Below are 27,086 nucleotides of genomic sequence, written 5' to 3'. Positions count from 1 at the left end.
AGAAATGTGAGAAAGACAAGGTAATTTTGGTAATATCTTTTATTGGACCAACTTCTACTGGCAGAAGGGACAAGCTTTCAAGCTACTCAGAGCTCTTCCCCGGGTCACTTCTTGTTGTGTTATTTCATTTTGACCAAAATTTACTGAACCTGAATTTAACCAAATTGAATTAAAATTGAGTATTGTCTAAAAAGAAAATTATCCTTACTTCCAGCAATCCATGAAATTTGGCTATTAAAACACGTCGGACCCACATCTTTGCTAAGCTAACCTACGTTTATCATATTTCACATGTAGACACATTAATTCCACTGTGAATAAGAGTGGCAGAATCCAACCCTTAATTTACATAAAGCTGTGTGTGAGGGGGACTGGATATCTCAGGGCATTGGGTAATGGTATAAATACTTCTTAGCTCTTAACTTGTAAGTTCAGGTCCAGCCTGTGGGCTCTACTGTGCAATGACTTCCATGGGATTACTTGCGAGAGTAAGTGTTGCATAACTGAGCACTAAAGGCTTAATCCAAATCCTACTGGACTCCATGAGACCCATTCTATTGACTTCAGTGGCACAACGGGGTGTTAGTCTGCACGTACTGAAAGTTGGTACCATCTGATGGCTGTTTAATGGTCTATGTGACATGAGTTTGAGTCCCAGTGGATAAGTGACTGTCTCATCAAAAATCACTGCTACCACTTGTTAGCAGTTTCATTGGACGATTAAGGATTGAATAGGCATAGGAAATAAAAAATCCTTTCACCCCTACAGATGGTAGAGTTTGAAGCACATCAGCAGTCCTGTGTGGGAAAGTTGGCTCTGCTGCTGCCCACACAGTATTTGTTCTGTGGATCAGCACTGGACTCTGTCCTCCAGGACTGTCAGTCTGGAACTTGTATAAACACTGCATTTCTGCACAGCTGTAAAGGGGGCGGGGGGAGTAGGTTCCATCTTCTATTTGTCTCCTTTAAGATTACACAAACTTACACAAACATCCGGTTGAGGAGAAAGAGTGCTGCCATAAAAAGGAAAATGTCACTTTGTTTCCCCATAACCCAGAATGACAGCAAATTACAGAAAGCCTTTCCCGGTTTTTGTAACATCAGAGGAATGCCCCACATATCGCACAATTGATTTTCCATTAAAATGTTGTTCAGTTGTTGACTTCTAATTTACAGCGTATTGACTGAGAAGCCAATAGAAATCTATAGACCATTATGGTCAGTTCTGTGGCTCGATAACTTTGTGCCATTAGCACTAAAGAATATGACATTTTTCACTGTACTGTGGAGTTGTACATTAAATGAGACTACAGGCATGTGCAGAATGCTGTGTCCACCCAGCATCCTTATAAAAAATGCTGCAGGACTCGATGGTACTTGGACCAAATGCAGAAGGACCAATACTGCAAGATGAGGATGTGATGCTCAATTTATGCTAGTTCTATGCTGGTGTAATTATGTTGGCTTCACTGGAATCACGGTAGATTCCACTTATTATGAATGCCGCAGTTGCCAGCAAAAAGTTGCTATTATCCAGCAGCTGCCGATAAGCAGAAGGCAGGTTTGTGGGGCTGCAGCCAGGAAAGGAAGTGCTGGGACATGGCTTCTCTGCACCTCACAAACCTGCCTGCAGTCAGGGCAGCAGTGGGGAGTGGGGCCGCAGCCCAGATGCCAGGGCTTTCCACAGGGAGGGGAGGCTGTGGGAAGGGGGGCAGTAGGGACTGGGAGCCTGCGAAGCTGCCTGGTACCGCTCCCTACAAGCTGGGAGGGGAGACTGTGGGTGGGGCAGCAGTGAAAAGAGGTACCGTGCGGCTCCGGGAGCACCCTTGCTTGCCATGGAAAGCCCTGGCATCCCACCTGCAGCCCTGACCGCAGCCTCCCTTCCCAGTCGGCGGAGTTGGGACGCCAGCTGGGGCTCCCCAGTGAGGCGGTGATATGAGCCACCAGACCCTTACCTCCTGTGTGGTCCCCAGGCACAGAAAATTTGCAGAGCTGCATCAATAGCAGGAAGCGCTGCCAAGCACTTACATTCCAGCGCGTCCTTCCCTGGCTGAAGCCCTGCAAACTTGCCTGCAGCCGCGGCCTTTTTTCTAAACCAAAGTTTTCAATAAGCCACATGCCGATGCCAATATCAAAATCCCATGAACATTCAGGACAATGGGATGGGATTGGGTCCATGCAAAACGTTGCTATTAATTGGAAGCTGTTAATATCAGGGTTGCTATTAAGTGGTATCCACTGTATTCCCAGTTTGCACCACTGTAGTTAAGTGGAGACTCGGGATCATAGTAATGTTTTGAGGATAATAGGGAGTGTTGCCAACTCTCATAATTTTACCTAGGGACCACAAATGGTGTTTCTCCAGGAGTCATGTTAATATATGAGAATAGGGTCTTTCTTTTTTTTTTTTTAAAGTAAGTTTGTAGCCCTCATGATTGTGGAGAAACCTTGATATCATGACATGAGTGTACCCTAAAGACTCCAAAATCAGAAGGCAAATAAGACCCCAGTATCTTATTTTTGTAATAATCTCATTTTTAAGCCAATCTCAGGCGTTTTGAGGCCCCAATGATTTTTGAACACTTGGGGTTGAGAGTACTGGCACAGTTGAGCACTCAGCACTGTTTGTAGGAAGAGCCAAGATGGTGTTTAGCCTGATCTTTCCCTGATCCTGGGTTCAGTCCAGTCCCTGGTATAATTACAGCAGATTCAGAGCTACTCTTCATTACAGGCAGGATCCTGCTCCAGCAGTCAATGATCATTGAGGTGCTGGGATACTCTAGACATACTTTCTTTCTCCCAGGAATACTCCTTGAGATGGGGAGAGCATGACACAGAATGACCACTTTGGTTCTCCACCACCCAGGGATTCCCCTTACACAGAGGAATCTTGAGAGAGCCACTTAAGCTGGTTTAATAGCTGGGTTTTTTTGCCACTGAAGAGGTACAGAACATCTGGAATGAAGCCACTGGGGCCTGATTTCTCAAGGGCCTGAGCAACTGCAGCTCCCACTGATTTCAACTGAAGATGTGGATGCTTAGAAGGTCTGAAAATCAGGACCACGCTGTGGAATACCATGGGTCTGAATTTCCTCTCAGTGATGCTGCTTTTACATCTGCACAGGTCTATTAACTACAGTCAGGTCCTGTGCTTTTTACAAGGGCAGGAATAGAGTCATATTTGCAAGGACACTAGGATCCTCTTAATTTACACATATCCCAGTTTAAACCAAAATGTGCTGATAAAGACCCCAATGGCATTGTTTAGATATAGTCCCTAGTAATGGGTGGTATGGAGCCATACTGCCCCACGGGGAACACAGCCTCTGCAGGCCTGCTGTTACATCCCTTTATAGGATCAACTTACTTTACTCCCCCCCTACGCTGCTGACTGGTTATACTGGCCAGTGCATAAGGTGTGTGAAGCCAGAGTGTCACCTCACGCCCACTGTTCCTTTGAGAGCACCAAGAGAAAAGGAGCCCATGTGATCCCCCAAGCACAAAGGCTGCAGTTCTGCCTGGCCATTATATGGGTTGTGGAATTACGATGATTTGGAACCCACAACAACCATCAAATTGTACAGTAGCTACCTACGTAGCCACATGATCTTATTTTTGTTACCCCATCTTCCTTCCCCTCTACAGTATGTACTGCTAACTGTTTTACAGTGTTACAGTGTATTGCTAACAGCTGATAGCGATCCTGGAGAAAACGAGTAGACATGCTGTATTGGCAGAGTTGTGATGGAGGTAGCTTGAGTATGCTAACATTTGCCGTGATTCTCCATACACTTATATCAGTTTTAGACTAGTATCACTCCACTGAGTTACATATATTTATTCCCGATTTACATTGGTATATTCAACTGGAGCATCAGCTCCATTTTGAATGGCTCTGAAGAGTATTAAATGGCCATGTCAAAAAGCATTTGTGGAGCTTCACTATCCTTATATCACACAACAGCCACACTTCACGCTAAATCCCTGTGATGGGGTAAAGTGCTAACAAAAGGAGTAAAGACTCTGGAACCAACTGTGTGTTAGCCAGAAAAAGGCAAGAATGGGGAAAAGGTCATTTCCCATTCTGGGCCTTTGCAATAAACTAATCATGTGAAGTGGCTCAGATAGGGAAATAATGGAGTTCCCCTCTTTGATGTCTGCTTTTTGAGGCAGCGGTATGAAGGATGGCCATTTTCTTAGGGAACAATAACAAAAAGCTAAGCCCAGTTTGCTGTTCATTTGCTGTGACATGAAGAACCCTGTGCCCCTCCCCACTTGTATCTATTCTAACAGCATCATGATTGAGTGCAACCAAATTCTTCCACACACATTGTCTACTATGCTTGTCTATAAACATTTTAAGTGGGTTTTGTGCTGTTGAAAAATGCTGGTCTGAAATCCCTTAAAGACTGAAGCTCTCTCCAACCAGAGAAACAGCATGGCAGATTATAAATTCTTTGTGGCCACGACTGTTTTTGTTATGTGTTAGTACAGTGCTTAGCACACTGGAGCGCCTACATGCTACACTATACAAATAATTAATAATAATAATAATAATAATGGGCATTGGAACTGCAGGGTTCACCACATTACCCCCGGCCAAAGTGTTTTACTCCTGATCTGAAAGAACCAACTCTGTATGTGAGATGGAAGCAAAACCTCCATGTTTATCCAGTCCTCTGCCTCTCTGCTCAGCTGGGTCTAAGTAGAGAGAAAAGGTTTGAGGTAGACGTATAAGCACTGAAAAGACAACTCATTTATACAGACCCCCAAACAACTGCCAGACTGCCAGCCCCAAACTCTTGATACCCACCTGGGCTGGATTCAGACCAGTAACCTAGAAGTTCACAGATTGTCTAGCTGTTAATCCTTTGAACTCCCCATAACCTTTCTAAACTACAGGCTACATTTTGCACCCAGTCACAGTGATGTAAATCCTCAGTTACATCACTGGCTCCAAAGGAGTTACTTCAGATTTACACCAGACTGGGTGAGAGCAGGCTCTAGATTCATGGGCCCAGTTCTCTTCCTATACTGATGTAAATGAGAAGTAACTCATTTATATCAGACTGCCTAGGGAGGTTGTGGAAGCTCCTTCACTGGAGGTTTTCAAAAGGAGGCTGGATAGCCAGCTGTCTTGGATGGTTTAGATACAACAAATTCTGCATCTTGGCAAGGGGTTAGACTAGATGACCCTTACGGGTCTCTTCTAACCCTATGGTTCTATGATTCTATCTCCATGGAAGTCAATGGAGTTCCACTGTTGTAAAGCTGGTGTAAGAGTGAGTTTGCTCCCAAAATGCCAAGTATTCCTCCTGGTCAGAAAGGCTGAGTTATTTAACAAGCTTAAATTTTCTCCTTCCATGTTTTTGTTTTTAGTTTCCTTGCAGATTGGCACTGGTTTGTACTAAATCCTTCCTGAAGAAAACTATTGACTTCAGAGGGAATTTTTGCTTGAAGAAGGACTGAGTAAACCCTGAATAAGGGCTTCAGGATTTCAGCCATTGTCATAGCATTGCCATCATTCCTGAATGGCCATGGGGATATAGAAGGAGTCTGCCCCTGTAGACAGCACTGGGATGGCAGCAACTGGGGAAGGCAGAGTGCTATACTTTTTAAGATACAGTAAGGTCTGATCCTTAGCTCAATCCTAACTGAGATTGTGGAATGCAGCACAGGCATAGTGCTTCCAGCATAGGCAGGCATAGTGCTTCCAGACAATGCCATTTGGTCACTGCACTTTGTTCCCATTCCCAGCACAACTGTGATCCTTGAGGTATCAGTTAGTTCTGTATTTCTGAGAGATCTAGGCCTCTGGATGCACATATGTAACTCCCATGGCATTCCATTGCCCACTGAGAAGGGACCAGGGCCTGGGAAACACAGGCCATAAGCTAATTGATGTGTTTGGTCCATAAAGAGGAGCAAAGCTCCGGAACTTAAATACTAATGACTATTTTCTGTACAGAGTGACCACAATTCCCTGTAGCTTCCACCCTTGCAAAAATAAAAATAAATCACCTTTTTGAAAAAGAAAAGAAAGAACAACAAAGTGCTTATAAATAGCCTTTACTGTGCTTACTTTCACTGAGCAGAAAAAGCCTGTTCTCCGAGCTTGTACAACCCACATTTTCATGTGCCCCACCCACATAAATCCAAGAAATGAGCAAAGCACCAATTAATACTGGTAAGTTGTAATGGTCTGTGTAAAGCTTATTTTTCAGATGTAATTAGTAAATGTTTGTAAAGCTCTTTGAAGATGAAAAGCACTGTATAATTACTAAATAATAAATAACAGTAGCCATTGTTCAATCTATACCCCGGGAGGGAAGGGGCTGAAAATGTTACAGGAACAGAATGAGAAGGGTTCTCATTTTGCACTCTCACTTGCACTCTAACGCATAATGTAATGGAGTTTCCATATTACTGACACGTAGGGCAAAACTGTCAGTACCTTCAAGTTGGCTTGTGTGTGTATGTGCACCTATTGTTGTGCATACAACTGATTGCACCCACAAAACCGACATTTGCCTGCAGAGATCAGGGAGTTAGGAACCTGCTATGGTTGTGTGAGTATGTGTAACAGGGTGGTCTGCCCTTCAAGGGGCAGGAAGTCTGGGGCCAGCCATCCCTGTTCAGTTATCAGCCCCAGCTAAGAAGGGGTAAAGTGATCCCTATTAAGGGCTACAAGAGCCCAGTGAGCAGAGCTGCAGGAGAGAGATAGGTTCCAGCAGGATACCCTGGAGCAAGGCTGGTGTGTCCTCATTCCAGCACTGGGATAAGCAAGGGGAAAAGCCTCTGGGAGTTGTAGAACAAGATTGGCAGAGGAACTGCTTTTATTTTGATGTTTCGCCTAAGTTTTATATTTGAAGAATCAAACCGTGTCCAGCAACAGGCTTGGGCATGGCAGTGAGACCTTCCTGGGCTCGGGGATACTGGCCACTAGTCTTGCCTGGTCCAAAACAGTGAGTACACACAATCAGAATCTGGGGTTGGGCTTGTTTTCTCATAAAGCCTCTTCCACCACTACATGTACACCATGGCTCCGACTTTAGTGAGCCCAGCTGTCAATGCTGCCTCCAGTATTGCAGATGAAACACCAAATTTGTGCTTGTCGGCCCCATGGGATCTCGCACATGGGGAACACCAAAAACTCTTTTCTGCTACCTGTTCAACATGTATGCAAGACCACTGGGGAGATGGTGTCTTCAGTATGCAGACGTCAGTCATCTCTATTTCGTAAGATCCAGATGGTGCAGTTGAGTGATTCATCCAATGTCTGGCTGAGATTAGGGGTCGGATGAGACCTAGGTAGCTGAGACTCAGCTTCAGTAAGACTGAGGTTAAGATGCTACAGGGAGTTTTCTTCACTACATTCCTGCTCCAGTCAGACTTGCCACAAGCTATGTTGCACCAGCATGAATGAAAACCATCATCACTAATTAATAGTTGAAGAAACTGACAGAGTAAAGGATTTGAGAAAGAAGGATGAGCTTGTGGTTAAGGCACTGCACTGAGACACAGGAGATTTGGGTTGAATTCTTTGCTTTACCACACGTTTCCTATCTACCCTGGGGCAAGTACCTTAATCTCTCGGTCCCTTCTTTATTAAATTTAGGACATTTTCCTGCATTCTTGGTCTGTCTTGTCTATTTGAATTGTTAGATTGTTCAGGTGCTACCATACAGCGATAATAATGACTTGCCCATGGTCACATCAGAAGTCTATAGCAGAGCTGGGAATAGAATCCAAGTATCCTGTGCCCTAGTCACAAGATCATCTTTCTTCCCAGTGATGAGTGGTGGTTTTGCCCAGCCTTTTCCAAAAAGATCAATAAAATTGCAATGTGGGATCCCTTTAGATTTCAGTGTTGTTTGTGAAGCTTATGTTTCATTTCTGTTCCAGAGAGGCTGCCCTTCCTTAGGCACATAATGTAGCATAATTCACTGCTCAAGCTTATTTCATTCAGATTCCCTTAGTAGAGACTTCTGATTTTTTTATTTAGTGACTTTTTACCATGTGGAATGGTCAACAAACAGAGTTCATTTTTTAGCTTAGGCCCATACAGTTAGTCTCTACTGTCATAAAAATCTATCAAAGATGTGTTCTGCACCGAAAACAACTGAGGTATAATGCTGTATATCAAATCTCTCTAGTTAGAAATTCCTTTCTGAGTTCTCTTTAGAGGGGCTTTTTTTTAATTAGGAGGTGAAAGGAGTGGGATCGGATTAGGTTGGGTTGCTATGAGTATTTTTTTAATGAAATTGGCTTTATTAAGTAATCCAGTATTATGATAATGCCTCCTTTCTTTCTAAAGGCTGGTATCCTGTGGACAGTAAGCAAGGAACAGAAGTTAAATCACTAGTTTTAAAGGGAGAATACTTAGTGGTAGTAGGGAATATGATTGAATTATCTCTGGCTGGCTGGTCGAGATTGTGCTGTCACACCACACTACATTCTGATCAACTCCATTGAAGTCTGTGGAGTTACTCTGGATTTACAATGGAGTAAGAATAAAATCCCCATCCCTTTAATTTATTTTAGGTTTCAGAATGTTATTTGTAATTTAAACAGGCCAGAACTTCCCTTCAGGCACACCCATTGATTTCAGTGGACTGGACTAGGTAGATCTGTAAAGGAAGAGCTTAGACAATCACATTTTATACTCTCTGACACCTTTGAACACAAGGTCAGGGAACTTATAAATGCTGATGAACAGCTGAAGAGCAGCTCAGCTCAGCTAAGAGTATTTTGTTCCCTGAGAGAGCCTCTGGGTGCATATTCAGTCTTTGCACAGGAAGGGGAGATTTGGCCACTTCTGAAGAGTGTGATGCCTCCAAAAGTGGAAATAGCCCAGAAGCCTTCAGGGCCTGCTAAAATTCACCCTAGAAATTGGCCATCTAAGAACATCCTTCAGAGAGGGCAGAGGTCAGTGTGAAATGCTGGCGATTTGAAAATGTGTGAAGGCTCTAGGGTTCAAACAGAGTAGAACAGCCTGCCCTAAGAAATAAGGCAGGTGGGGCCTAATCCAAAGCCCATTGATACCAACGTGACTTGCAATGGTATGAAAATGTGTTTCCTCACAGCCTAATAGAATAGGGGCATGCAATTCTGAAGGTCCTCAGAACCTCAATTTTACAAACATCAATCTTACGAACAATCAGTTATATTAAACATTTTAGGAGGGAACAAAATGTCACATAGGAAAAGTGATGGCGAAGAACAAGTCAACATCCTTTCACATTCTGATGTCTTTGATGCATTAGAAATTGATTTGCCATGGTTTGAACAAAAATTAAGTGATGCAGTGTACCATACTGTAATTTATGCATCCTACCTATCATCATTATGAGATATTCAGTTTTATGAATTCCTTCATCCCCAATTAGTTTGTAAAATAGGGGTGTTACTGTACACTGTAAAATTGAGATCAGAATCAGTGTAAATATTACCTACAAACTACCTGCTGGAATATACCGCATATACCAATTTTGGTAATAGATTTTTACTAGTTAGGGTGAGAATGTGATCATTTTCCTTAAGATTGCATTGATGGAACTGATTCTCCTCTTACACCAGTGTAACTCTACTGACTTTAGTAAAGTCACTCCTGATTTCCACTGATATTACACCAGAGAATCAGGCCAAATGTATCGTCATTAATGACTCAAGTGTGGTGACGTCTGAAATCAGATTTAAACAAGATAAAATTTATAAAATTAAAAACAAATTCTCTTACACACAAAGACCCCTTTTCCCTATTCTGGCAGTTTAAAGGTGCTTTAAAGTGGGTGTGTATTACTTTTATGCCCATTTGAAAGCCCCTTTTACACTGCCAGAGTGTGTAAAGGGGCCTTAATGTAAGTAACTCAGAACTCAAGCCACATGGTCCAAAACAGAATGTAGCTGAAATGTACACCCATCTAAATCATACAGGTAATGTCATAGAATCATAGAAGTTGTAGGACTGGAAAGGAGCTCAGTAGGTCATCTAGTCCAGTCCCCTACACTAGAGGCATGACTATGTAATAACTAGACCATTCTTGACAGGTGTGAGTCTAACCAGCTGTTTAAAATCTCCAGTTATGGAGTTTCCACAAGCTCCCTAGGCAATTTGTTCCAGTTCTTAACTACCCAGCGACTTAGGAAGTTTTTCTTAATGTCCAATCTAAACCTCCCTTGCTGCAATTGAAGCCCATTGCTTCTTGTCCTATCCTCAGAGGTTAACAAGAACAACTTTTCTAACTCCTCCTTGTAACAACCTTGTATGTACTTGAAAACTGTTCTCATGTCCCCCTCAGTCTTCTCTTCTCCAGACTAAACAAAGCCATTTTTTTCAATCTTTCCTCATAGATCATCCTTTTTTTTTTTCTATTTTCATTCTAATTTGAGAGTAAGCTAACAGGGTGATATATTGCAATGATAAATACTGGGACAACATTATTTTTTAGGTACAGAATCCTAAATCTCTAGAACATCTTGGCTTGCCTAATTGGGCAAGTGAACTGCTTGGAATATGTACAAAAGCCTTGGGAAATTCAGAAGATTGGGCATTGACAAAAAATTGAACAGTACTGAGCGTGCTTCTGAAACTTGCACAGCTGCAGGTGCTTTTTATGGCAATTGTAGAGCATTTTCTTTGAAAGTGGGAGGTGATTAAGCCGGTAACCACTTCCTAAGCGTAATTAATAGTATGACTGTTACACCTTAAGACCTCAGTTATTGATCTGTGGGTGCATATTGCTGACACCTAAGTGGTCATTAACTGTAACATTTAATAAAAAGACGTTAGTGTTTCATAAAATCTCCTTCACACTTGGCTCGATTTCTCTCCAAAGACCTTCACAAAGTCTGCAGTTTCATGTAACACAACCCTGTGTATATACAGTGCAGTATTTTTACATGGTGGAACTGTTCATGTTCCAGCATTTTACAAATGCTGCATTAGTGGAAGACTTGTGTGTGTAAATCTGTCTCACTAATGTATAATTCTCTGCATGAAACACCCTATCCCCTTGCCACATCTACCTAATCACAAGTTTTTGGCATAAGACCTAGTATAACACCTCCAGGATTGTTCTACAGAGCCTGAAGCATTGAAGATGTCTTAGAGTCACCAGAGAGGTGGTAAAATTATAGTACATCTGCCCTTCTCATTCCTTGGCATCAGCTGCTCCGAAGAGAAACTCCCTGTAATGCCAGTGAATGCCTGAAGCCCCAAGATCAAGACATATATTGTAAAAGAAATTCCAGCAGCACAGATGAAATCTGACTTCCCAAAGCTTTCTAAGCTACCAAACATACTAATAAGAGAGCCAAATCCTGAAGTGAATGAGATAATTTACCGAGAATCATGGTGGATTCTCCATCTCTGGCAATATTTAAATGGGTATTGGATTTGTCTTTTTAGAAAAAGATATGCTCTATTACAAAAGGAGTTAGTTGTGGGAGGGTCCCTGGCCTGTGTTATATTGGAGGTCAGACTAGATTATCACACTGGTCCCTTCTGGCCTTGGAATCTATGAAGTTCTCAATAAAAGTAAGGTATGGGCTTTTGTGTATCAACACTGCCCTCCACTGGAAGGAAGTTCAAATCGGCTCTAATATATGTGGCGGTTTTCCTCTAGTGGCTGGAGGCCTAAAAAGCAAGTAAGTAAAAAGACCATACCTTCCAGTGTTACTCCACAGTCCCAGGTTTCCATATCATGGCCCAAGAATTTCTAAAATATCCTGTTTTTTTTTTATTTCTTCAATCAGAATGTTCAGATTTTTTTATAAACTACAAATGAATGATAGTACTGATATAAAATGTTTTGTGCAGCCTCTTTTACGCTCATCACATAGCAAGTGTGTGTTTCACACTAACCATTATTCAAGGCCTAAGCTCACACATTGCAATATGAGTGTGGTGAGTTAGTAAGCCAGCCAAGTCGGTGCAAACCTCCTGCTCTAGCCCCTGGGGGCGTGGGGGAGATAGAGAGCAGGTACTTGCCAGTTCTCTGTCATCAGAAGCATAGCGAGAAAGTGCAGTGTGGATGCAGAAGCTGAGGTCAGTCTTTTTTGGATCTGCTCTTTTGCTCCAGATGGAGCTTTCTGACTCCCATGAAACAGATCAAAAGAAGAAGCCAGAATGCTGATCACTTGAGGATTTAATAATTTTGAAAAATGTTGCCAGAAAAGTGTCTTTTTTTAAAAAAAAATTGAAATATGGTTGCCCTACATGTACATCCTAATATTACTACAGCTGGCACAAATTCCTTTAGCTGTAATGGAAGAGATCTGAGATTTTTGCAGCTAAAGGTTCTAGGTTTTACTGTTGTCACAGAAAATAACTGTCTTTGGTCAGTAAAGTTCTTTCATCAGCTGGTCCTGTAATTCACAGATCATTTTTATGATTTTATGAAAATTCACTTCTCACCATCAGTCATTATCAGTTCATGCACATTGGATGATTGCTTTCACATCCAGCACTCAAACTGTTTGTCTTTGCTGAAATTTAGATGGCTTCTCTTTTGTTTTCTTTAAACTTATTATAAATGTACAGGTCACTGATATGAAATGAGAGAGATTGTCCAATAAAAGTAACATAATTAACTAATAGTATAATACTTATTCCTCCGTTCCTGTCCTGCTTCTGCTAAATCAGGATTTTTTAAAGCAGGCCCATAACAAAACTGTCAGCTTCTCTAGACTTGCAGCATAGCAGTCAAAGTAGTGAATGCTTTTATTTTGCATAATTCCTATGAAAGTCATTTTTTTCTCTCTCTCTCTAGATCCAGGCAGGAAGTTTTAATTATTTGAAGTGCTTGTATATAAATGATCATTTAATTTCCTGATACTGTCTCTTTCCTTACTTTTCCGTTTGATGCCTGACAGGTAACACAGAGATTCTGATGAGAAGGTGGAGACACATTCCTTAAAGAAAGAAAGAAATGTATAACTAGGAACAAAGGAGAAACAGACAACCCAGAATTACGATTTCCAATTCTAGTTTATATGGGCTACCTGTAGAACCGTTCTCTTCATGCTTGTATTTATCTACTCCATTTTCTTCCCCCTATGGCATATCATTTTATTTAAAGAGGCCTGGCAAAAATTACAAATTATAGACTTGATTCTTTCCTTTATACCAATGTCTGTCGCTAGTATCTTCATTGAAGTTAGCAGCTCCACCCTAAAATTGCTGTGAGGAGAATTAAGTCCAATGCACATTAGTGTGTTATTTACAACACCTTTATTGTTAGTATTGAAAGAAAATGAAAAATCATATGTACTTTTCACTAGTGGGGCTGTTTGCTTACTTTTTCCATTCCATTCACTTCACTTTGGCCATTGAGAGCAGACTGGTTTGGGAGTCTATAGACTTCACTGTTTACTTGCTATGTGTTAGCACAGTGCTCATCTATACTTGGTTTTCTAACACTGCAGAGGAATGTTCGATCCCTTGCCCTTCTCTCCTCATGGCAACAGTTTTCATTAAGGTCCTGATCCTCGACTTCGCTCTGCCCCCTTTGTACAGCACCAAGAGCACAAAGGGCATGGTGCTGACAGTTTGGGATTCCACTGGCAAGGGAAAGCCTTGCCAGGTTTACTCCACCAGTTCCTGGCCCAAAGCCCACATAGGGGTTCAAATATGCTTTTCTTCAGCTATCCTGGGCTAACAGAACAGACCCTAAATGGGTCATTATTGAGGTTGCTTGAATTTGTTCTATGGCCTGAAGTGACCCCCCAGCTGCCTCCAGGGCTGAGTGGAGGGGTGGAAGCAAGGTAGCAGAAAGCCACTTATGCTGGCTCTTACTTTTATCCACATCTCTCAAAAAAAGGGGGAAAAAAAAAAGAGAGAGAGAATATTTCTATTCATATTAAATAGTTTTTTAAGCAACCATATTTTGGAATTGTGACACACTGAAATACTACTGCATTTTTTTTTTTTTTACTCCTGTATGCTGAACTCAATAGAAATAAAACCTGCTTTCACATCACAGAGGCCCTGAAAACTCCATTTTTGTGGTTCTACAGTAAAAAAAATTTTTTGAAGTATTAGGGAAATATTGAATTTTAGAGCCTGACCCTTGTAGCTGCTATGAATTCCAGACATAGAGCCTCTTCAGCACTGGGCCCGAAGGTGCTTCAATGTACAGAGAATTCAGGCAGCTGAGCATCTCACAAGTTTGGGCCCTAAATTTGTAAATTAATTACATGTTGCCATTCTGAACTAAACTTTTATTCCCATTTCTAGGTGGTCCCATCCTCTTGAAGTTTTAATAAACCTACTTGTGGCAAATATTGCAGGGCATGATAATCTCTTGTTTAAATTAATAATCCACTGATCCTTTATTCTTTTTGTCCAGGAGGTCTTACACACCCATTCAAAACCATGTCACAACGAGATAAATAGGGCCAGACTATCCACTGTATAAAATCAAGATAGCTCTGCTGAAGACAGTGAGTGGAGCTATGCCAAATGCACACCAGCTGAGGATCTGGCCTAAAGGGTTTTGTAAAACAGGCAAACTATTTTCACTGGTTCGCTAAGATCAAGTGTCCCAAATGCTTTTCCTTTAAGAAATTTGCTGAAGAAAGAACATAAAAATACCACTTGCATTGCATTGTTGTGGTTGCATTTCAGTGTTGCAGAGAGCTAGCACAGAAGAGGATGTATATTTATCTGACAAACATGATTTACCATTCAATGTTAAGCTTTTATTTAACATTAGATTCTATAAACATGTGAAGTGTATCCATTAAATGGCTGTTCTGATGCTCTCTTAATTTTAGGATATATGCACATTAAAGCAGACGTGGTGGAGAGGTTATTATGGACTCTGACTTTGAAGCATCATTGCACGCATGTACTGGGAGCCATAGTCACCTGCTTTAAGCTATGCGGAGCTGCATGTACATTTTATTTGACACTGTTCCCTGTGATGAGTACACTGATTGATTTGCTACACATCAACGTTGTGTGTGTAGTAAATTGCACTTTAAAAGGGATGCAAACCACTTGTTAGAGAACCTTCTGTTTCTCCTGCCAGTGAGTGAGTATCATGGGTGTGAAAAGTTCCCCACTTACACCCTCACTAATTCTGGAGCACCTACCCCGTGAAAAGTGTACTGAGGTGGCAGTGTGTAAATAACAGTGCTATAGCACAGGGATACTCAGACCTCTGTGATTCAAGAGCTAAATTAGCAATCAACGTTACCCAAAAGACCCACAGTAGTGTGAATTCATGGTTTCAGTTACTATTTTTAAATATTATTCTCACAACAAAATGACTGACCAAGTATTATTTTATCAACTACAATTGTATACAAGCCTCAAATTGCTATATCATTGATATTCAATAATATAGCTAATTATTGAATGTTAACTAATGTTAACCCTAAAGCAGTCATGAGGGAAAATAGGATGCCATCACAGGAGAAAGCCATCATGACTTTGATGCCATCCCATTCCATTATTTTCAAGCTCTTGGAAACACGTTTAAGTGTGTATTAGGGCTAGTCATCAAGTGTCTCTGTGGACCTCTCTGTTCAACTGATGTTGGAGAGGTCTCACCCACTGGAAGGTAGGTCTTTCTGAATTTCCCATTGAAAGTTTTAAGATAGATAGGCCAGCTCTATATAGGCTTCACACTTAAAAAAATAAGGAAGAGCGGGGATAGTGAACATGAGATGGTAGTGAAGGAGATCAGAAAGCAAAAAGGGAGGAAGAGAGAAATAGGGAGGTGATGGTGCAAAACCATCTCAAAACAATACCAGATACTTTAATGGTATATTATGTTTGCTCCTCTAGTCTTCTTGGCCATACAACACAAGTAGAAGTGCCTTAAGCTAAAAGCCAACATCTTTATGAAAACCACTAGTGCTTTTGCCCTTGCTGTATGATGTACCTTTAACATTCATATTTACATGAAGGGTATACCACTTGGGAGGACAGGATTCGTGGGGGAGGTAGGATGCCTCACAGATGGTTATCCTACATGATGGAAAATGTTCAGATATGAACCTTGTGCTCAAGTCTATCTCTGCAGGGACCCTCTGAAAGACAGAACACTGATGTGTTTCCTTTGTGGTTGTTTCAGTTACTTATTGGTAGAGATTTCTACCCCTGCAGCACATTTCTGGAAGTGCGCCACTACCAGAGCTGAAGGTTGTAGACTGTTACCAGCTAATGACAGTGGTAAAAAGAATGGCAGGTTCAACTGTGAGCCTGACCAGACGGAACGGCTCACAGTATGCACAACTTTTCACCTTCAAGTCGCTGGTTCAAATCTAACCCATTTAGTTACCAACTGAAAACTGCTACATTATGACTGTTCAGTGGGTTATGTTAAATGAGTTGAAACTCAGTTCCTCATGGACCTGTTTCTCCATCATCACAGTTTGCATTACTTGGTGCTTTCAAGAGAGAGGCCAAGGATTGAACAAGCATGGAGACAGAGCTACTTTCTCAACCCAAGATGCACTCTCTCCAGGACAAATCTGAAGCACTGTGGTGGCAGGGGTTTGAGAAAACTTGCAATGCCCCTGCCCAGGATGTATCTGCTTGCTAGCTAAATCATGAATTCTTTTCCCAAAGGCTGTCTTTCCAGCAAGCAAATTCGCTCACATAGTTAAATACTGATTGGGACTGAAAAGCCAAAGAGCCTATGATACAACATAAGTAACTGAATCAACACGTTCTAGGGTGAGCAGAAGATTGGAGGAAAACAATTTCTGATTTGAGGGGGTAAAATGAAACATTTTGTTGTCTAGAAAACATTCTAATTATTAGCCTAGGACATTTCTGAAATGTCCTTGTTTTCAGTCTATATTCATAATGAAGATGTTTCTCTGTCCTTTCTTCTCCCCTTCCCCATTTGTCCTTGAACTTGTGATCACGCAAGGAAACCACTGAGAAAAGAAGAGAATGGAACCAGTCGAGCTGAATATGCAATGACGTCCTCCCAGAACAACAAAACAGTTGATAATGCAGTGGTATAATCTCCAGGACCCCCACAAGACATGGGAGGTGTTAAACTTTAAAAGCACACACACAAAGTATGCAAGGTGGGTGAAATAAGGAAATGAAAGAAGCTCTGTGGCCATGGACTTCATTTCAGGAACAGTGCACGTATCAGTTATTCAGAGAAGAAAAGCAGACTGCTCTTCAGCCTTGCTGATTGTCAAAGGGAAGATAAACTTGCCAATCAGGGCTACCCAGAAAAAAAGACCTCACAAAGGCATAATCAGTGCATGCCACATCTGTTGAAAGCAACATCATGATGCCTCCAGCTTCTGTTCCCCCCCCCCTTTTATTTTTGATTATCCACAAAGAGCTGCTTAAATTGGGTCCTTTGATGTGAAGGTGATATGTCAGAGTGGCAGCAATTTATTATAAATGGGTCTGAGATTCAGAGGGTGGAAGTCTTCACCTGCGTGCTTCTCCAGCTTGTGCAGTGTTTTCTTTTACAAGCTAGAAGCTTCATAGTCTCAATTAACTATTATTTTGTTATTAGAAGGAAAGGGTTTTCCATTAATCCACCGAGCAACCAAAAATTGCATTAACTTGTGAGTTAACCCAGGAAATACAGCTGCAGTCTGGTGACTATGCAATTTCCATGGCTGAAGACTTTTCAAACAAAAGAAGTCAAAGTATGATAATTGGCAGTTAGCATAGCTTATTAAAGATAAGATAATATTAAAAGGTGCTTTGAACACAGTTACTTCATAATCAGCCTCTATTTTCCCCAACATATCCTTTATCTCCTAGCTTTAAACAAGTTCTAAATTTCTCCTCCTCTGTGAAGTTCTGCACATTTACTATATTTGCATCACACAGAACCATCAGAGAATCCCTCTAGAAAGGATTTTGTTTACAGTTTGGAGTGAATATTTGGGCTTGATCATGTTGAAAGGACTAGCAGCACTGGAAACTGAAGTCCTCCTTATCTATCCGCTGATCAACTGCTGGGGCAGAAAACAAGTGTCATTTCCTGAAGGTTTCGCATTTCCTGAGCTGGCCCACCAAGGACTTTGTAGGCCTGACTTAGAGGACTATTTACTAGTGACTAGTAAATCGGTGTGCCCCTGTTAGCTCAGTCCTCTGCATTTCCTGAGTAGAGACTGCCAATTGTGCCAAATTCTATGTGATAGCTTTGTGATGTACCTTTTTGTGACATGGATTGCAGATTATTAAAAGTGAAGCTGAATCCATCAGACTCATTTCACTTAGGATCTCAGGTTAGACTTAATCAGTAATCCCCTAGGGTAAAGGCCAGTGTTTTGTCTACAGTATTGCCCACCCCGACCTTCTGACATAGGATGTTTGGAAATATTATTTTTGTCATTCAATTGGTATGTCTCCATTTATCACTGTGCTGAAAGTATCAATGCAGTGAAAAGAAAGTTATACCACACTCCGGCTTCTCGTCTTGCTGTCAAAGCTTCAATAATACTTTGTCTCTGTGTCTTTGAAAAACTCAAAACAAGCCATTGCAGTCTCATTGAATAAAGTAACTGCACGTTGGCATTAAAATATGTCAGTACTGAAACATGTTGATATTTTTAGTTTTACATAAGGATGGGCCTGAGCTGCAAAACTTGGATCTGGATTTCGAACACCCCATTGTTTGAGGCTTTTCCATGTCTCATGGTTTCGGGGACGCTGTGAAATTTGGATTCTGAAGCCCTTCCCCAGTAAAGTTCCAGGGTACTCAGGTCAAGAATTTTGTTTCAGACCCATCTCTAGTTTTCTATTACCTACTGAATGGATAGGGTATATGTAAATATATGTATCCTTTCACTGACGAAACAAAACGCTGCTATATACCGTTGCTGAGGAATCTATGGAGTTATGTGATTATTTTTTCAGCCTGTCATCCCTATATAGCAATTTAAGTACATGAATATTATTTTTTAAATGTCAAGTCTTTCTTGAGGTGGAGTGAATGCAAATGCAAAAGTGAAAAGAAATAAGTAATCCTTCACCCCAAGAATATGATCATATATTTCCCTGCTGTATTTATATTGTATGCTTGCATAAAATACACTGATATATTTTTAGGTGGAAACAACAATAACAGAATTTACAATTTGAATCTACGGTCCCAAATACTCATTGCCTAAGGCAATCACCCCCTAAGTACTATAATAAAAACATGTTACTGTCTTTCCAGGGTTTCTCAATGCATAAGAATATTTGGTGTAGTTAATTATGTTTTGTCTTTTTAATTTTTTTTAAAAAAAATTCATATAACTGTGCCATAGTTTGAGACTGGTTGCATGCATAGCTGACAGTATATAGTATGATCATGGTCCAGACTCCCCATTAGCACCTTACCTTAATGCTCGCTGATTTTCTTTATTTCCTAGTAAAGCTTTAAAGACATGCTCTGTAAGGCCAAGATTAAAAAAGGGGGTTGCAGATCACTACGTCTATTAAAATGTATGTTTTTGCAAAAAATCTAAGCACAGGCCATATGGGCTTAATCCTAATCTCATTGATTTCAATGGAAAGAGAATCTGACCCATGACCTAAAATACAATCAAAATTTAACCCATGCTCCCTAAATTATTTATAGTGGAATGTGTGACCTGAACAGTGAACACAAAATGGAGAGGCAGCATGTTTCAATGGAAAGAGCACTGGACAGGGACTTTGGAGACCTGGGTTTTATTGTCAGTTGTGCTGCGGACCTGCAGTGTAATTTTTGGCAAGTCACTTTGCCTCTCTGTGCCTCAGTTTTCCCCGAGGGTATAACCGTACTTGCTTTCCTTACGACAGTATCTTGAGATATATAATGACAAGCACTGTATAGGAGCTAAGTAGTAGCCAGATTTGTGGACAGTTTCAATGAGCATACTAAGGCTCATGAATTGTAAATTGTTGTTCACCATAATATTGATCCGTTATTGCTGAATGTGCACCTCAATGCATTTAAAAAGCAAACACATCTAAAATTCTTTCATTGGTTGCTGGCCAAGTTAGGACAGCAACAGTTAAATAAGCAATTTCTCCTCTCTGCTTTACCAAAGAGACTTTACTCTGAACATTCACGGATCTTGCTTTTGGAATAGGTAGAAAATTCTGCAGGGATAATTCTGCTTTTAGAGTCCGGACTTTCCCACCTGCAGTCGAATACATTGCCGCAAAATGTAAGGGGATCTTGAGAGGGGCACTGGGAGAAATATACTGGAAGTGGATTCCAATCTTCAGAAAAGAGAGGCCAGTGAGGTGATGCCTTGGGGGACAACTTCTGAGGCTTTCTGATGAGTTCAGGGTTTTGTTTAAGACTGCAAAGCTTCAATAAAAGGGGCTTGTGTGTTCCCTTATTACACATTTAATTAAATATAAAAGGAATAGAGCAGCCTTGAGAGATCAGTGTTGCACTACAACAGTGACCCTGAAGAGCAGGAATTGGCGATTCAAAATAGAAATTCACAGGATTTAAAGTATATTTTTAGCCTCTAGAATGATAAAGTGTTGAAAGGCCCTGTACAGCTAGATACACCAGATGAGGATCTGGCTCATGATGTGAAGTCAAGGTGATTTACACTAGCTGAGGATCTGGCTCAGAGAGTTACGAGTTTCTAGATTTGCATTCCTCTGTTACTAAGACAAGACTTTACTTAGTGACTATAGCTTTAACCTCTAATCATGGTCAGACTTGCACATAAACTACCTGAATATTTTATGTCTGAGACAATAAAATGAATTAACTATGATTTTTTCCTTTTAAATCTAATTTTAAATAAATATTTGCAATTAGAAGACTCATAGCTGAGACCAGCTCTAAAGGGTCTGATCCTGCAAACTGCTGAGCACCCAACCCTCACTAACATCAAGAGAGTTGAAGGTGCTTAGTCCCTTGCTAACTCAGACACAACAAACACATGACTAGCATAGAGCCCAGACCCTGCTTAGAAGCTGCAAAAACAGACTATAAAGGATGGACAGTTCTATCGATTTAAGTTATAGAATATACATGTACAGACCTGATTCTCCACAGCCTTGCACTCTGTGTTGTCATTTACACTATGCAATGTGGGTAGAAACCTATTGTTCAGATTTGGTGGCATTTTACACTCACTTTGTAGAGGTATAAATGACTATGCATAGTGTAAGACAATGGAAAAATCAGACCTATTATAAATATATATATTTACAATACTCCCTGCATCTGTACAAACAAAAATATGATTTTATACTGCAAAGATAATGTGTTAAAATTAATGCATGAATGTAAATATTCTGAGATCTGCCTTCTTGACTGTGTACCACATGTACAGATGAAAACAAATATTGTTTATGGGAAATCTGTATCGGTGGTAAATGACTAAAGAGAAAAAAATCAGAATTAATGTTGTCATGTTTCTCAAACAAGCCATTAATGTATATTTAGAATTTAAGGATATTGCTCAATAAGTATGTTCTGTACCAAAAACTGTGTTGCATATACAGATTGTGCAGTACCCTATTTAAAAAAGCACCATAATTAATTTTTATTTTAAATAAAAATGTAATTATAAGTTTCTGTGTCTTGTCATTTGAGTAGCTGAGAATCTATATGCATCAAAGGGAAACAGAAAAACAGAATGAAATAAGTACATTTTAAGGGCTTTTCTAATGTCACCTATATTAACTACAATTGTTTAACAATATAGTGCCTTATGATTTCTAAAATTGTGGCTATTGTCCACAACTTGTATTTAGCGGGGTTCCAGTTACATCCTCTTCACCAGTGCTTCCTAGCCATGGATACATGCACTGCATCAGCCAAAATTTTGATGTGCCTATCTGTAGTCCCCATACCAGATGCTTAGTACCGAAACCGCCCTCTCTTGCCTTAATGACGAACCCACAATGCGACTTCTGTGCTGGACCTCACCTTTCAACTCTACACACTCTAATCCCCAACAGCTCTTAGACTAGGAGGCTGCAGGATGCGTACGAATGGGAATCAGGAACTTGTTACGTTTTTAGTTTCAGGGAAAAGTGGTGAAGTAGTAACTTTGTGGTAGAGCCAAGCAATGAAACTAGTAAAATGTTACAGCTGCCCAAAAAAGGGTTAAAACTATTGGCATTATCTGTCTGTTAGGCTCAGTGGTATCATATATGGGGGAAGTGTGAATAAATTCAAATGAGTATCTCTAACTTGCCTAATAAAAATACTGCTTATCTTGAGAGTACATTCTTTACCTATCAGATCATTATCAATTTATATTTGTATTAGCATAACTTTACATTTTAGCACTCATAACCATGAAAGGAAAAGTTATGCCAAGTTTGGGCCAATGCTTCAATGGAACTACATCAGCTTACCCCAGCTCAGAACCTGGCCATTTGTATGGAAGCATAGGGACTTATCTTCAAATATATAAGGGTCCTGGCTGGTTTTAATGCCCAAGAGAAGATTCTTGTGCAATACAAAAATGTATAATAGCTGGCTTACTTCAAGCTTAATAGCTTTCAATGGCTCTTTGAAGATGATTTCATACTCCAGTTTAATTAAAGAACTTTCTGAATTGAAAAAAACAAATCCAATAGTGATGCAAAATTCTTGATTGCAATTTAGTAAGTTTAGCAATAAATCATATCCTATTATACAGTTGTGACAAAGCACCACTATTTGCACCCTACACTGCAGTAATCTTTGTACTTGTGCAGTAGCATTTGACAACTAATAACTCACTGATCAATAATATCGTGGTGAAATGTATGTAGCAACTTTATATGTAAAGTTGTAAATTCCCTCTGTATGATGGAGGGGGAAAGAATAAGGAAATAAGTTAAAAATTACTTAGACAAGTTAGATGACTTCAAGTCATCAGGGCCCGCTGAAATGCATCCTAGAATATTCAAGGAACTGACTGAGGAGATATCTGAGCCATTAGTGATTATCTTCAAAAACTCATGGAAGACAGGAGATATTCCAGAGGACTTGGAAGGGGGCAAATATAGTGCCAATTTACAAAAAGCGGAATAAGGACAACCGAGGGAATCACAGACCAGTCAGTTTACTTTCAGTGTCCAGAAAGCTAATGGAGCAAATATTCAACCAGTCAATTTGCCAGCCCCTAGAAGATAATAAGGTGATAAGTAACAGCATAGATTTGTCAAGAATAAATTGTGTCAAACTAACCAAATAATTGTCTTTGCTAGGGTAACAAGCCTTGTGGATAGGGGGGAAGTGGTAGATGTTGCATAGCTTGACTTTAGTAAGGCTTTTGATACCGTCTTGCATGACCTTTTCATAAACAAACTAGGGAAATATAACTGTCCTAGATAGAGCTACGATAGGCTGGGAGCGTAACTGGTTGGAAAACGGTTCCAAGAGAGTAGTCATCGGTGGTTCACGGTCAAGCTGGAAGGGTATATTGAGCATGGTCCTGCAAGGAACTGTCTGAAATAACTAGGATGAAATTCAATAGGACAAATGCAAAGTACTCCACTTAGGAAGGAACAATCAACTGCACACAGAGGCGCTGACTTTCTTAGTTCCCAGGGGGTGCTCGACCCCCCACTCCATCCCTTCCCCCAAGCCCTTGCCCCCATCCCACTTCTTCCCGCCCCGTTCTGTCCCCTCCCCCTGCCTCTTCCTGCCCCTGCTCCTCTCCCTCCCTCCCAGTACCTCCTGCATGCTGCTGAACAGCTGATCACCAGCAGGTGGGAGATGCTGGGAAGAGGGGGAGGAAATGATTCGGCAGGCTGCTAATGCATGCCTATGGCACACATACAAAATGGGAAATGACTGCCTAGGAAGGAGTACTGCAGAAAGGGAGGGTTATAGTGCATCACAAGCTAAACATGAGTCAACAGTGTAACACTTGCAAAACAAAATGAGCAAACATCATTGTGGGATGTAACAACAGAAGTGCTGTAAGCAAGACAAATAATTCTTCCACTCTATTCTGCACTGCTTAGGCCTCAACTGGAGTATTGTGTCCACATTTCAGGAAAGATGTGAACAAATTGGAGAAAGTTCAGAGAACAGCAACAAAAATGACTAGAGGTCAGGAAAACATGACCTCTGAGGAAAGATTTAAAAAATTGGGTTTGCTTACTCAGGAGAAGAGAAGACTGAGGGAGACATGAAAACAGTTCAAGTACATAAAAGGTTGTTACAAGGAAGGAGAAAAATTGCTCTCCTTAACCTCTGAGGATAGGACAAGAAATAATGGGCTTAAATTGCAGCAAGGGCAGTTTAGGTTGGACATTAGGAAAAATGTCCTGTTAGGAAGTTAAGCATTGAAACAAATTGCCTAGGGAGTGTGTGGAATCTCCATCATTGGAGGTTTTTAAGAAGAGCTTAAGACAAACACATGTCAGGGTGTCTGTCGAGCACCCCCTGGGAACTAAGAAAGTCAGCGCCCCTGTGTGCAGTTGATTGTTCCTTCCTAAGTGGAGTACTTTGCAGAGGATTATCTAGTTATCACATAGTACTGCCATGAGTGCTAGGGACTGGACTAGCTGACCTCTCGAGGTCCTTTCCAGTCCTACACTTGCATGATTCTATGATGTTATTAGCACATGTTCACAAAAGTTGTTAAACAGGTCTATCCTAAACAAAGGAATATATGTTGAAGTCAATGGGAATTTTGCCATTTACTTCAGTAGGGCCAGGACATCATCCAAAGAGTGTTAAACCACTTGTAGAGATGAGGTGAAATCCCAGTCCTCATGAAATTAAAGGCAAAATTCCCATTGACTTCAATGGCGAGGAGATTCTGCCCCAGATCTATTAAAAATGAATATTCCAGGCATAAAACTGCATGAACTGTCTTATCATGGCTTGCCTCTTTGATCATGCAAGTTTCCCGGCCACCCAACTTTCTGGTTTCTCCTTGCACATCACCTAAACCCATGTACCTCCTCTCTCCAACTATCTCCCCCTGCCATTTTGCCTTGTGTCCTATCATCCTACAACACTCCCCCCTGCTCTGTCAAGCTGTTCTAGTTTTCTTTATCTTGCTGTTGCAATCTACTTGACTTCTTCTCCTTCCCAGATTTTTTTTTATTAAAATTCAAGGGTGATGAAGGGGCTAAAGTTACAATCTGATTTGAGGAAATTGGACAAACTGAAGTCAGGAAATGCAGAATTAAACTTGACTGAAAACAGGAGAAGAAAAAAAGGAAAACAAATTGAGCAATTGACAATAAGAGCATAAAATAGAAACCCCTTGTGAACTAGTATGTTCATTTCTAGTTTTCACTAAGACACTGTCTTTGACACTCCCAAACTTAGTATCTTACATGCTGCTAGCACATTTAAATTTGTCAATATGATGGAAAATAATGCTTTTTCTGGTATAAAAACCTGGGGATTGTGAAATGTGAAACACTGCACTGAAAGCAAATTGAAGGACTGGCACCTCCCCCTCCTCCTCTGCTCAGGTGAGAAAGAAGGTGACCTATATTGTGAAGAAGATACACATCCATGTCACAAGCCTTTGCAGTCCAAGGGGATAAAGATGTGACCACAGGAAAGCCCCACTGCAGCTTCCAGAGGCAAAGAAAAGATATCTGATACATTGCCAGCACCTCCCATTCTGGGTGAAGAAGAAACATTGATGCTGTAGTATTGAAGAGGAGCCCCTGCTATGAACAGGTGGTGATTCCGGAGAACAGTCACTAAAAAGGTAAGCCACAGTTATAGAAAAACTACAAAGATTTATAACTTATTGTGCAACTTAAAATTCAAAAATGCATTAGTCTTTAATTTGCCCAGGTTAGTAAAAAAAGTCAATCCATAATTGTCACTCAGTTGATTAATTTCCTAGACATTTTAATGATTTGGTCAAATGTGTGAGCGAAATGATCATTTAATCAAAGGAGTGAAAATTTCAGTCTTCTAATAAAATTCCTAGTAGACTAGAGTAAGACAATATATAGTATAAATATGCTTAGATTACTACAGCATGTAAGATACTAAGTTGCTCAATTTGTTTTCCTTCTAGGAGAATTTGACTCAATACTTGTAACAAAGTATAAACAAAGTTTCTGAGCACAATTGAAAGCATTCATAAATAATAAAGGAAATGGCAAGTCAAAATATCTCCAGAAAGACTTGTGGTGTGCCTAACTCTATAGGCCTGTCACTGGGAATCAAGCTTTCTGTGTGATACCAATGGAGTAACTAGGTTACTAGGTGTCAAGGTTCCTCCCCCACTCTGAACTCTAGGGTACAGATGTGGGGACCTGCATGAAAAACCTCCTAAGCTTATCTTTACCAGCTTAGGTCAAAACTTCCCCAAGGTACAAAATATTCCCCCCCGTTGTCCTTGGACTGGCCGCTACCACCACCAAACTAATACTGGTTACTGGGGAAGAGCTGTTTGGACGCGTCTTTCCCCCCAAAATACTTCCCAAAACCTTGCACCCCACTTCCTGGACAAGGTTTGGTAAAAAGGCTCACCAATTTGCCTAGGTGACTACAGACCCAGACCCTTGGATCTTAAGAACAATGAACAATCCTCCCAACACTTGCACCCCCCCTTTCCTGGGAAATGTTGGATAAAAAGCCTCACCAATTTGCATAGGTGACCACAGACCCAAACCCTTGGATCTGAGAACAATGAAAAAGCATTCAGTTTTCTTACAAGAAGACTTTTAATAAAAAATAGAAGTAAATAGAAATAAAGAAATCCCCCCTGTAAAATCAGGATGGTGGATACCTTACAGGGTAATTAGATTCAAAACTTAGAGAACCCCTCTAGGCAAAACCTTAAGTTACAAAAAAGATACACAGACAGAAATAGTTATTCTATTCAGCACAGTTCTTTTCTCAGCCATTTAAAGAAACCATAATCTAACACGTACCAAGCTAGATTACTTACTAAAAGTTCTAAGACTCCATTCCTGGTCTATCCCCGGCAAAGACCCAGCATACAGACAGACACAGACCCTTTGTTTCTCTCCCTCCTCCCAGCTTTTGAAAGTATCTTGTCTCCTCATTGGTCATTGTGGTCAGGTGCCAGCGAGGTTACCTTTAGCTTCTTAACCCTTTACAGGTGAGAGGAGCTTTCCCCTGGCCAGGAGGGATTTCAAAGGGGTTTACCCTTCCCTTTATATTTATGACACTAGGTTTTAATGTTGTTCAGAG

At 40.7% G+C, this 27,086-nt stretch overlaps 1 protein-coding gene across 1 annotated transcript in view; it reads left to right on the top strand.

The window, feature by feature from the left end:
- Window positions 1–17,396, top strand: part of PRIMA1 (proline rich membrane anchor 1) — a 76,909-nt gene extending 59,513 nt beyond the window's left edge. Inside the window, exon 5 of the mRNA XM_073350705.1 lies at window positions 16,890–17,396. Within this exon, the coding sequence (XP_073206806.1) occupies window positions 16,890–16,986 (97 nt within the window). The 3' untranslated portion in view covers window positions 16,987–17,396. The remainder of the gene's footprint in view (window positions 1–16,889) is intronic.
- Window positions 17,397–27,086: the final 9,690 nt, after the last annotated feature.

The sequence above is a fragment of the Lepidochelys kempii genome, chromosome 6 (genome assembly GCF_965140265.1).
Source record: "Lepidochelys kempii isolate rLepKem1 chromosome 6, rLepKem1.hap2, whole genome shotgun sequence".
Lineage (NCBI taxonomy): Eukaryota > Metazoa > Chordata > Testudines > Cheloniidae > Lepidochelys > Lepidochelys kempii.
The sequence above is the reverse complement of the archived record's forward strand: the minus strand, read 5'-3'. Positions and strand labels throughout refer to the sequence as shown.